This window comes from Pseudophryne corroboree, chromosome 2 (assembly GCF_028390025.1).
Source record: "Pseudophryne corroboree isolate aPseCor3 chromosome 2, aPseCor3.hap2, whole genome shotgun sequence".
Lineage (NCBI taxonomy): Eukaryota > Metazoa > Chordata > Amphibia > Anura > Myobatrachidae > Pseudophryne > Pseudophryne corroboree.
In genome coordinates, this window is record NC_086445.1 from 18873668 (window position 1) to 18886545 (window position 12878).

The window sequence follows — 12878 nt, forward strand, 5'->3', positions numbered from 1 at the left end:
GTACATAAGTATTCACAGCCTTTGCCATGAAGCTCAAAATTGAGCTCAGGTGCATCCTGTTTCCACTGGTCATCCTTGAGATGTTCCTACAGCTTAATTGGAGTCCGCCTGTGGTAAATTCAGTTGATTGGACATGATTTGGAAAGGCACAAACCTGTCTATATATAAGGTCCCACACTTGACAGTGCATGTCTGAGCACAAACCAAGCATAAAGTCAAAGGAACTGTCTGTAGACCTCCGAAACAGGATTGTCTCGAGGCACAAATCTGGGGAAGGGTACAGAAAAACATCTCCTGCTTTGAAGGTCCCAATGAGCACAGTGGCCTCCATCATCCGTAAATGGAAGAAGTTCGGAACCACCAGGACTCTTCCTAGAGCTGGCTGGCCGTCTAAACTGAACGATCGAGGGGGGATAGGCCCTAGTCAGGGAGGTGACCAAGTACCTGATGGTCACTCTGTCAAAGCTACAGCATTCCTCTGTGGAGAGAGGAGAACCTTCCAGAAGGACAACCATCTCTGCAGCAATCCACCAATCAGACCTGTATGGTAGAGTGGCCAGACGGAAGCCACTCCTTAGTAAAAAGCACATGGCAGCCCGCCTGGAGTTTGCCAAAATGCACCTGAAGGACTCTCAGACCATGAGAAACAAAATTCCCTGGTCTGATGAGAAAAAGATTGAACTCTGTGGCGTGAATGCCAGGCGTCATGTTTGTAGGAAACCATGCACCGCTCATCACCAGGCCAATACCACCCCTACAGTGAAGCATGGTGGTGGCAGCATCATGCTGTGGGGATGTTTTTCAGCGGCAGGAACTGGGAGACTAGTTAGGATAGAGGGAAAGATGAATGCAGCAATGTACAGAGACATCCTGGATGAAAACCTGCTCCAGAGCGCTCTTGACCTCAGAATGGGGCGACGGTTCATCTTTCGGCAGGACAACGACCCTAATCACACAGCCAATATATCAAAGGAGTGGCTTCAGGACAACTCTGTGAATGTCCTTGAGTGGCCCAGCCAGAGCCCAGACTTGAATCCGATTGAACATCTTTGGAAAGATATGAAAATGGCTGTGCACCGACGCTTCCCATCCAACCTGATGGAGCTTGAGAGGTACTGCAAAGAGGAATGGGCGAAACTGCCCAAAGATAGGTGTACCAAGCATGTGGCATCATATTCAAAAAGACTTGAGGCTGTAATTGCTGCCAAAGGTGCATCATTAAAGTATTGAGCAAAGGCTGTGAATACTTATCTATATGTGATTTCTTAGTTTTTTTATTTTGAATAAATTTGCAAAAATCTCAAAAACACTTTTTTCATGTTGTCATTATGGGGTATTGAGTGTAGAATTTTGAGGGGGGAAATTAATTTATTCCAGTGTGGAATAAAGGCTGTAACATAACGAAATGTGGAAAAAGTGAAGCGCTGTGAATACTTTCCGGATGCACTGTATAAAGAGAAAGAGAGAGAGAGAGAAAAGAGATAGAGATAAATAAACAGAGATAGAGGGGGTAATTCCAAGTTGATCGCAGCAGGAGTTTTGTTAGCAGTTGGGCAAAACCATGTGCACTGCAGGGAAGGCAGATTTAACATGTGCAGAGAGAGTTAGATTTGGGTGTGGTGTGTTCAATCTGCAATCTAATTTGCAGTGTAAAAATAAAGCAGCCAGTATTTACCCTGCACAGAAACAAAATAACCCACCCAAATCTAACTCTCTCTGCACATGTTATATCTGCCTCCCCTGCAGTGCACATGGTTTTGCCCAACTGCTATCAAAATTCCTGCTGCGATCAACTTGGAATTACCCCCAGAGACAGATAGATATGAGAGACAGACAGCAATGAGCTAGGTAGATATGAGATAGATATAGATAGACAGATAGATATGAAAATACTTTAGCAAAGCACGATAGATAGATAGATAGATAGATAGATAGATAGATAGATAGATAGATAGATAGATAGATAGATAATTTCAGTCAGATACTCATCACGAGAGGGTATCTGGATGATGCTAGAGAAGGAGTAATACGCACCGTTAAGTTTTCCATGGATAGGACCCCGGTCGCTGTTGCGCTGCTGTTCCCTCGCTCAGCCCATGGAACGCGGTGCCGGCCAGGCTATCACATGTAGAAGTCCTGGCTGCTGTCTCACAGTCTGTCACCTGCAGTTTCCAGGAGGTCTCTCAGGAGACATCCTAGTCATTATGGAAAGAAGACTCTGCTCTAATCAGCGATCCCCGAGAGTTTCCACGCCAGGCAAATTAAATGTGTTTGTCTCTTGTTGCTATTTTCTTTCACTTTGTCATTAACATCTGCGCTACCAGGGAAGAATAACGCCCCGCGGTCCGCCTGCCAGTGCATGGCCATGGAGCAGTGAAGGGGTTAATCTTATTCTCTCTCTTCCTCTCTCTCCAGATATATCTCTCCATACTGTATGTACTAAAATGCAAAAATGTGCAACACGGGACTGACGCAAAAATCCACCTGACACATACTGGCGCTGATTCTGAGGTGGGAGCTGAGGAATAAAGAGCCAGTAACAGAGCACCTGGGTAACACCACGCTGCACTGCAGGGGGCAGATGTAACATGTGCAGAGACCTGGGTAACACCACACTGCACTGCAGGGGGCAGATGTAACATGTGCAGAGAGACCTGGGTAACACCACGCTGCACTGCAGGGGGCAGATGTAACATGTGCAGAGAGACCTGGGTAACACCACGCTGCACTGCAGGGGGCAGATGTAACATGTGCAGAGAGACCTGGGTAACACCACGCTGCACTGCAGGGGGCAGATGTAACATGTGCAGAGAGACCTGGGTAACATCACGCTGCACTGCAGGGGCAGATGTAACATGTGCAGAGAAACCTGGGTAACACCACGCTGCACTGCAGGGGGCAGATGTAACATGTGCAGAGAGACCTGGGTAACACCACGCTGCACTGCAGGGGGCAGATGTAACATGTGCAGAGAGACCTGGGTAACACCACGCTGCACTGCAGGGGGGGCAGATGTAACATGTGCAGAGAGTTAGGTGTGGGAGGGACATGTCCTAGCTCAGAGCTACATTGCAGTGTGAGAATAAAGCTGCCCAGCATGTGTGGACTACATGCAGAGGCAGCCAGTAACTGAGCACCTGGGTAACACCACGCTGCACTGCAGGGGGGCAGATGTAACATGTGCAGAGTTAGGTGTGGGAGGGACGTGTCCTAGCTCAGAGCTACATTGCAGCGTGAGAATAAAGCTGCCTAGCATGTGTGGGCTACATGCAGAAGCAGCCAGTAACTGAGCACCTGGGTAACACCACGCTGCACTGCAGGGGGGCAGATGTAACATGTGCAGAGAGTTAGGTGCAGGAGGGACGTGTCCTAGCTCAGAGCTACATTGCAGCGTGAGAATAAAGCTGCCCAGCATGTGTGGGCTACATGCAGAAGCAGCCAGTAACTGAGCAGCCTGGGTAACACCATGCTGCACTGCAGGGGGGGGCAAATGTAACATGTGCAGAGAGTAAGGCTGGGAACACAGCAGGATTTGTTATGAGAACGGCAAATCATTAGTGTGTATGACGGATTGCACGCTCCCACGTATCGCATACGAGATCTCTTGGTTTCCCGTGTTGCGCGGCCAATGAAAAGACATTGTTTGCAGCGCTGTACATGTTAATGAAGGACGGAACGAGATGTTGTTCTTTACATGGGGCAGTGTGTACAGGCAATCTGGCATGGTCTGGGACAAAGTGAAATCATCCCGATTGTCCGTCACTCAGATGTGCCCCTGGCCTTAGATGTGGGAGGGGCGTGTCCTAACTCAGATGTCAATTGCAGTGTAACAATCTGTGGGCTGCATGCGGAAGCCGCCAGTATATACCCTGCATGCAGACAGAATAATGTATTTGTGCCCCCTGCAGTGCAGCGTGGTTTCTCCAGGTCCACAGTTACTGCCAACTCACAGTCAGGTCCATTGTTTGCCTTCCCTTTCTTGTTGCACTGTCCCATCAGGGGGCTGGCTGATGCCACGTATAAGTATCATAATTGCCTACATCATAAGGTGGGTACACACTAATAGATATATCTGCCTATCAATTGATCGGCAGATATATCTATGGACGGATCGGGCAGTGTGCTGTACATACACACTGCCCGATCCGTCGGGGACTGACGTCATGAACTGGGCGGGCGTGTACACACGCCTGCCCAGTTCAGCTGTCAATCACCGCCGGCCGCCACAGCGTGTATACGGGCAGCCGGCTGGTCGCCTGTACACACACAGCGCTGCGCCAATATATCGGTATATTGGGCGTCAGCTGTGCTGCGGGGCCAACGCTATATGTCTGTGAACGACGGAGTTCACAGACATATCGCCCGTACACACTGGCCGACGGACCCGCGATATATCGGCCGTTCAATAGAACGGCAGATATATCGGCCAGTGCGTACCCACCTTTAGGTAAATTACTTGCGGGTAAATAACCTCGCTTAGCGCCTATTTGCATAGGGGCGGGAAAAAAAGGGCTCGGGATCCCCTATATTAACCTCCCCATTTTGCGCACTTCACTAGGAAGTGGGCGAGATGCAGGAAGAGGGCCCGCTCTTCCGGAGCTGCGGCGGAATACCTAAGAAATCAGGAGTCTCCCGCAGGATCCGGGAGAGTAGGTAAGTATGATGTGTGTAAGTTGTACAGGAAGTGTGGCAGCATGGTGGAACGTAACACGCCTCCTCTGACTTTACTGCGTGATGTGTAACATGCAAGAGAGAACACGTCTGTTACTAATAGAGGAGTCCCAGATCCCCGCACTGTAAATCAGACCGCTATCTTGGCGTAATATAGCCGCAATGCCAACGGGTGACGTCATCACCGTGCAGATTTACCTACGTGAAAGGTGTAACCACAATAGTAACAGGGGGTGTAACACACGCTTAGCTACATCTCTCCCTCCAGCACCACGAGATGCTACACCGCCTAAGCGTATCCGGGAATGTGTCCATGTCTCGTTAGGTCACATCTGCAGGTAATGTGTGTGTTACACGCCCTCACTGTACCCAACGTGCACTTACCCCTCCATTTGTCAGGGGCTACAAGTCCAACATACACTCATCTCTGAATTTGGATACATTAATTTACAATTGAGCGGTACAGAAATACATATACGGGGCTCGTCCTCAGCTTATACCGCAAAAGTGCTGAGGAGGAGTCCCGCTTGTCCTCATTACTGGAGAGGCGAGGGATTATTGCAGTTACAAGGCAGTTACTCCTGGTGGAGGCTGTGAGAGGAGGCGGTAGAGTGAAGATACCATTGTGCCAGGGTGCAATGACATCACTGAGGGAGGGGCTTATTCCACTGCACTATCAAAAACAGTGCATGGCTATGGGATAGGCGCGGGTACTTATAGAACCCTATCTCTGCCATACTTACATACAAACTCCACGAACGGAAATTGAACTCATGACCTCAGTGCTGGGAGGCAGTAATGCTTCCCATTTGGCACCGTGCTGCTCGTACATATTCTATGCATTTATTCAAACTAGTAGAAAATAAAATAAAATACATTCGAAATTCTCATGTACAGATTTTATTATGAAAGGTACAAGCACAGTCCGGCTCCGTGCTGCTGGAAAGGTGGATTAGCGCCAAATCAAGATCCAGAAAGTGTTTCCTGTTGGTGTATATAAAAAATAAACTAAAAAATAAATAAGCACTTTTGTTATCAGTAGATTTTATTGCAACGTCACCACTGTACTAGGAGCAGAGAATGGCGCCTCATTCAGCTTCAGTCACAAAAGCGCGAAAGCGGGCGATTTTCGTCCTACTGTGCATGCACTGCGGCCACACAGCGTGTGCTCGGACTTTCAGATTGCGATTGCATCCCGGAATGATCTGATTGCAACTTGATTGACAGGGGCGGGTGTCGGGGGGAGGGGCGGCTACACGGCATTAGGGTGGAGGGGTCCGAACAATGCAAGCGTGTCCGAACCATATTAGGGACGGCTGCATAAAGTCACACGCAGATGATGCGGGGAGAAAACATGGCCATGCTGCGTATGCCGGGTGGGGGCTACCGGTAAGCCCGATGGTCACGATGCCTGCGTTAGGTTCGCATTTTTAAATACGATCGCATCAGTGGGCGGTGCTTCTCATGCCGGCCGATCTTGCCCTGTGATTTTTTCAGTAGCAAATTTTGGGCTGAATTCAATTAGCCGTGACACAGCGAATTGTGGTAAATTCAAGAAAACGCCTATTCAATTGTCCGTGAAAAAGGTTTTATTGTAATTTTACAGCACATTTCAATTCACCAACTCTGAGCAGATGATAAATTTAGGGAAAATCCCTATTTTATGTTAAAAATGTTGGGATTTGGATCTGAACCCCTGGGACACCCTTTCTAATGACTAATTAGGCACTTAGACGTTTTTAATTATTTTAAATTGGCCAATAATGACATGTAATTTTTGGGGTGAAAAATGCAAAATGATGGAAATTGGGGTACAGGGTATGGGACAGGTATATTGGACTTTATGCGTGGGACAAGTGTTTTTAAACTTGCAGGTGGGAGTAATCGGTCTGATTCCACTTTTTTTTTTTTTTAAGTGCCCTAAAATGACCTAATTAAAAGCTTAATTCAGATATGATCGCTGCTGAGCGTTTTCGCACAGCGGGCGATCAAATCCAAACTGCGCATGTTTGTACACCGCAATGCGCTGGCATGTTGCGCAACAGCAACAGGCATCGGCGCCTTGCGACGGGATGGTGCAAAAAATCTGAATGCACGGGCGTACGCAAGGAGACTGACAGGAAGAGGACGTTTGTGGGTGGCAACTGACCGTTTTCCAGGAGTGTCCGGAAAAACACAGCCAGGCTCAGGCGCTTTCAGGGAGGGTGTCTAACGTCAGCTACGGCCCCGATCAGAAGGAATCAATCGCACGGGGAGAGTAAGTTCTCGGCTGCGCAGAGACTGCACAAAGGGCGGGATGTACTAAGAAGCTACGCAGCGCTGAGCAGCGTAGTCGACTCCCCCCTCTTCCCTCCCGAAGAAAGGACACCTGAGCTCCTTTCTCCCTCTACTTTTCCCGACCGGCAAAAAAAAAAAAAATGGTGAAAACGCCAATTGCCGTAAATTACAGCGATTTTGCCATTGAATTGAATTCGGCCCTTTACGATTTTCTGCTACTGAAGCTGAATGAGGGCCAATATTTCTGTCCTCTACTCTCTCTCATAGTCAGCAACAGCACCGGCTGGTTCCGATCCATCGCTGCATCCATGTTCCTATAACTCTTACACAGATATGCCCTGGAACTAGCAGGTGGCCCCTTGTGTGTAACTGGCTGCCAAAGCTTCATCCCAGCAATCAGGGAGTCTCTGAGATGAGGACAGTACAAGGAGACGCCAATCAGTGATGTATAATGTACGGCCTCAGTGACCCCAGATCTCAGCCGCTTTATTCCCCACAGCTGCTGGCGTGCTGCTCGATTTCACTGCCCTGGAACCTAAACTCGCACAGGGGGCACTGAACCCAGGATACGGGGGCATCAGGAAGGACTGGGCCAAGCTGGACCTCGTAGCAGGAGTCGTCTTCCGATGACAGCGTGATGCTGTGGGGCACGGCGTCTTCTCCACACGTGGAGGCATGTGTGGGCAGGTAGTCTGTAGGAAAGTACCCTGGGAAGAAGGCATTACATGTATCATATCCCAGGTTACACGCATGTGACACTGATAAGAGTAATGTGTGACCACATACAGTACATGATGAAACACGCTCTCACCGGCACAGATTGGACAGCTGCTGCAGTCTCTGGCGGTCTCTGGGGAGTTCTCCGTCACGTGGGGACTGTCACGCTCTCTCCTGTGTGCTGGCTGCCGCTCCAGCTGACGGCTCGGCGCTCTGATAGTGGGGACACAGAATTGAGTAGCAGTCACAGTCATTTGTCACTCACCTTTAGGGGCCGGCTGCGATGACAGAGCCCTAATTCTATAATAGGCGCATCAGAGCCTGAATACCAGACAATGCTCATCCCACTATAATAATGACATTTGTAGAAAATGAGGATATCCGGGGAAAACCGGGAAATCAGCGAGATGACACAGTACAGACTCGGAAATGCCGGACAAATAACGAGGATGATGGGCCGAGCGGTTTCACGGTTCCATCAAACTGAGACATACTGTGGAAGCTATGATCCAGACTGGGGACCTAATTCAGAGACGTATGTAAAGCCGATGTTACACGGAACGGAGCGATTATCGGCCGACTGCGCATGTGCGGCGTTCACATTGCGCATGCATCATAGCGCTGCTGTGAACCTGCAAGCAATGAGGATTCATTCACAAAGTGACTGACAGGAAGTGACCACTTGGGGGTGTTAACATGGCGTTAGCGGGAGTGGTTGTTAGAACGCAGGACGCAGGCGTGTCATGGGCGTTTTTCGGGGCGTGTATCTGATGTCAGCTGCGTGCCTTAACGTACAAAAACATGGAGCCTGCGTGACTACTGCCAGGCCCGGTCTGCGTAGCCGTAGTTCTACCCTTCAGCCCGATGTTCCTTGTTCTGGAGTATAGGTTGCGAATGAACGGGTTGCGGCAGCTCCGGTGGGCGACTCTTTTCATATCTGGCCGCAGCGTCGCTTGCCAATATCTGCAGTTGCGTAGAAAAAAATAAAAATAAATCGCACTTGCTGCTGCGTTAGCGCACGTCTCTGAATCAGGCCTGAATGCGGCAGACCCCACGGGGCCACCACCTGCCTCTGCATTATAACATGTGGGAGAGGGATCAGATTTACAGTCATGTGTCTCCCTATAATCACGCCTATTGCATACAAGGCAGAGCATCATACAGCCACACACTAATCAGTCCCGTCACCGACTTACCTTCCCCGGGAACCCGCCATATTCAGCCTGCGCCTTCCACTAGGATTCACCGCTTCCTTCTGTACGGGGCTGTGCCGAGTAACAGAGGTCTCAGGACATGATCCTGGAGTAAACAGAAGAGTCATTACTAATGACTGATACAGACCCTGCAGCGTGCACATGCAGAGAACATCCAGCAGGTGTCACCACTGCAGCATTACACATTTCTCCTAGAGGAGAAGTATCAAGTCTTGGAGAGGATTCAGATCCCAGCGCGGTGCTGTAGCTCCCGGGTTATGTCCCCAAAGCCATTCAATTGACAGCATCACGTCCGGCACTTAATTCAGGAGATGCCGTTTACCGCGACTAATGCCGGTGCTTGGTTGTGATAAATGGCGTATCCGCGCCGGATGCTGTTAGCGCACGTGGCAACGCTGCAACTAGCTCTGAGGCACTAGAGTTGCCGGAATTCTGCAGAAGTCGCTAGTCGCAGGCGGACAGCTTCAGGCAGCATACCCAGGAGCGCCGCACCGGGAGAAGTACCCCCACGGAGAGAGATAAAGTGGAGACGTTGCCAAAAGCAACCAGTTTCTAGCTATCATTTATCTAGTGCAGTCTTTGACATTACAGCTATAAGCTGATTGGTGGCTTGGTGCAACTTCTCCACTTTTATCTCTCTCTCTCTCTCAACTGCTTGATACATCTCACCAATGGTCATGACTACAGACTACAGAAACCTTTCCCCATGGGGCAGCTGTACTCACCGGAGGAGACCGGGCTCTCGCTCTCCCCGGAGTGGCAGGGGATGGGAGGGCTCAGCGGCGCTGTGATTGGATGGCTGCGTTTGCGTGACTTAGCCGCAGAGAGGACCATACGAGCGGTGCGGCTCATCCGCTCGCTTCTAGCGGATGACGGGGACACCGCCTGCTGCAGCTTCTCCATTAATTTCTCCTCCAGGTGACTCCTACGGAAATACACGAGGAAGATATGGTGGAAATCAGGATTTTGGTACTTACCGATAAATCCCTTTCTCCGATTCCACAGGGGCCACTGGAGCGTAGTTACAATGGGGAAATAGTAGGCAGTAGTTGGGAGCTGGCACTTTAAAATTCTCACACTGTGGCTAGCTCCTCCCCTACTATCTCCCCTCCAAGCCAGTCTACGTAAAACTGTGCCCGAGGAGAGCTGTAATAAACAAACCGTAAGGTAGAGGAGGTTAATGAAGCCCTGTAAACCAGGAGAACACAAACCAAACCTGGAACAGAACCTAACAAACAACCGGCTAGCCCGAACTCAACAAGCAGTCATATGGTGATCTGCAAACCGTTAAGCCAAAAACAAGGAGGAACAGCGCTGGGCGGGCGTCCAGTGGCCCCTGTGGAATCGGAGAAAGGGATTTATCGGTAAGTACCAAAATCCTGATTTCTCCTTCATCCACTAGGGGCCACTGGAGCGTAGTTACAATGGGGACGTCCCAGAGCTCCCAGAACGGGTGGGAGAGCGCTGAGAGTCCTGTAAAACCACTCGGCCAAACTGAGATGCAGAGGCCGCAAAAGTGTCAAACTTGTAGAATTTGACAAACGTATGACGGCCGGACCAAGTAGCCGCCCGACCTAAAGTATGCATGGAGACACCACGGGCAGCTGCCCACGAAGGGCCCACCACGCACGTAAAGTGCGCTGAAATGGAAAACGGAGGCTCCCGAGCAACCGCCAAGAAGACAGTCTGATGGTCAGATGTATCCAACAGCCCAGCATATGCTGGGACCCTGGCTATTTAGTACGGGAGCATCGTACAGAATAAAGAAGAAAAAACCCTTAGAGAAAGTCAGCGAGCCCTGACAACAGTCAAAGAGGACTGAAAAACACTAGTGTCAGATTTATATGAAAAACGGACATGCCCTTTGGGAGAAACGACCGCTGAGGCCGAAGCTCAGCCGGGGGAGTTGCTAATAGAGTACTCCCTGAAAGAGAGCCCGAACTTACGGGCGCCAGGCTAATTTCTTTTGGAAGAAAACCGAAAAAGGCAGGGACCGAAAATTCAGGTTAATGTGGTTTGAAGCGCAGCGGAGCAAAACCTCCCAGAGAAACCAAAGATTACGGCTGAATGGTAACTGAAAGAAGGGGAAAACCCCCTTTTATCCTTATTATGTCCCATACAGCTTTCCAAAAGTGGCAAAAGCGAGAAGAGGTAACAGACTTCTGAAATCGGGGCCTAGTAGGCCTAACCGAACTAGGAAACTCCTCCCTTCTGAGGGCTCGTGAACAGTCACACGGTTAAATGAAACCAGTGTAAGATTGAACAAAGAAAAGGACCCTGTTGAAGTAGACAGTCCAGTCGAGATAGGAGCCAAGGCTCCTCTACCGACAACAGTTGTAGCCGTATCTTCAAGTCATGGGTGGCCCAACCAGAGCCACCGAGAGGACTAGCACGCATATTCTCCTCCTGTGTTACCGAAAGTGAGGTAGAAATAGAAAAGGAGGCAGGATAGAATAACCAGAAACTCCCAGGAGCCCTGAGGGCATCCTCGGCTACTGCCACCAAAGCTCACGTCGGTGAGTAGTAAAGGGTTAAAGAGTCAGTCAGAACGCCCTGAGGTTGATTCGAAATCTCCGCCCACAGCAGACCAGCTGACAAAACTCCGGGGAATGTTCCCTCACCCAGGAGTCTGACCTGGTGGCCTGATCTGGAAAGAAGATTGTTGTCCCCCGCTCAGAGGGGAATGTAGGCGACCACTCATTGCGTCGCAGCTTGACTGAAGAAATAGAGTACCTGGTACCGAGGAAGGAAAAATCCTCCGACGGACCCTGTTGAGAAAACGTTTATGAGGAGCATAAATCGGATCTTCAGAAGCCACGTAATGTACAGAGTGGGATAGTAGCAGTAGATTTGTCCCATTAGGGAACCAACGTCAACCCCTTGAAAAAGAGTTATTCTGTGATCTTCCTGAACCCTGTTGGAGCGGAAGAGAGACCGAAAGAAAAGGACTTACAGTGAAAATGAGAATCCTGTAATGCGACTGAGTAAAGCCCGATGAGGAAACCCAACGGAAATCAGTAAACAGGCATCCCTGAAGACAAGGGACGCGTAAAACTCCCTTTCTTGTTCAACTAGCAATCACAGACTGAAAGGATTCTAAGGCCAGAATAGGCCTGGCCGAGCCAACTGGCTTCGGAACGTGAAAAGAAAACAAGGGCCTGAGAACTGTCCCGATTCAAATGATATGTAAAAAACAGGGATCAACACCCTTTGCGGTTAGAAGCATATGGAGCGCCGCCTGCATTATGACTCTCTTGTCATCGTAAATCGGCCGACCCCTGCCGAGGGACTCCCGAGACGGTTGTACTCCCAAATCTAGTCTGTAACCGCCCAAGCCTTCTTCCACCGACCTGCGCCTACCCTGGGACCCTCCAGGTGGTAGGAAAGTCTGACCTTTAGTGTGTGTATAGGATGATGTAAAATCAGACTGGACCGAGGATGCTGAACCTCTGCTTCAGCTTTTTTTTTTTTTTTCTTCTTCTGAGATCCCCTGGCGACAGAGATATCGCCCGTGTGGAATCGGAAGCCTGAAAGGGCACGGTAAAAATCTAAAGGAAAGACCGGTAAAGGTCTGTCTTGGAACTGGGGCAGAAGTAGGAGAAAGCAAAGTGGACTTACCTCCAATGGTTCAAGAAATCCTGCAGAAAGTTCCTTCCCCTGAACCATCTGCCCCATAGGATCTCATGTTCACCTGTCACTGTCGCAGCCCCAGAGGTCGTCGTGTTAAGACAGCCCAAAGCGAAAATGCAGGTTCCGAGACTGCAGACGTGGAGACCTCCAAAGAACATAAAGCAGAATCGTGATTCTGACTCGTACCAAAGTATCAATTGATCCGGATGCGAAACATCCTGTAACCTAGAGGACAATTGTTCCACAACCTACCTGCTCCGGACAAGGTAGAACCCTGCTGCCGTATATGTCTTCGATGGATCCCTGAGCAAGGTTGCCTCAGGAAAACGGCAGCTTGTTGGACCGGCAATACATCGAGGGGTATACCCT

The 12878-nt window shown here is 49.8% G+C and overlaps 1 protein-coding gene across 3 annotated transcripts in view; it reads right to left on the bottom strand.

The window, feature by feature from the left end:
- Positions 1–5555: 5555 nt before the first annotated feature.
- XNDC1N (XRCC1 N-terminal domain containing 1, N-terminal like) overlaps positions 5556–12878 on the bottom strand; it is a 64011-nt gene continuing 56688 nt past the window's right edge. For all 3 annotated transcript variants that reach the window (XM_063950878.1, XM_063950876.1, XM_063950875.1), the window contains 4 exons: positions 9605–9804; positions 8862–8964; positions 7760–7878; positions 5556–7655 (listed from right to left, as the gene is read on the bottom strand). In XM_063950878.1, the coding sequence (XP_063806948.1) occupies positions 7435–7655; positions 7760–7878; positions 8862–8964; positions 9605–9804 (643 nt within the window). In that variant the 3' untranslated portion in view covers positions 5556–7434. The remainder of the gene's footprint in view (positions 7656–7759; positions 7879–8861; positions 8965–9604; positions 9805–12878) is intronic.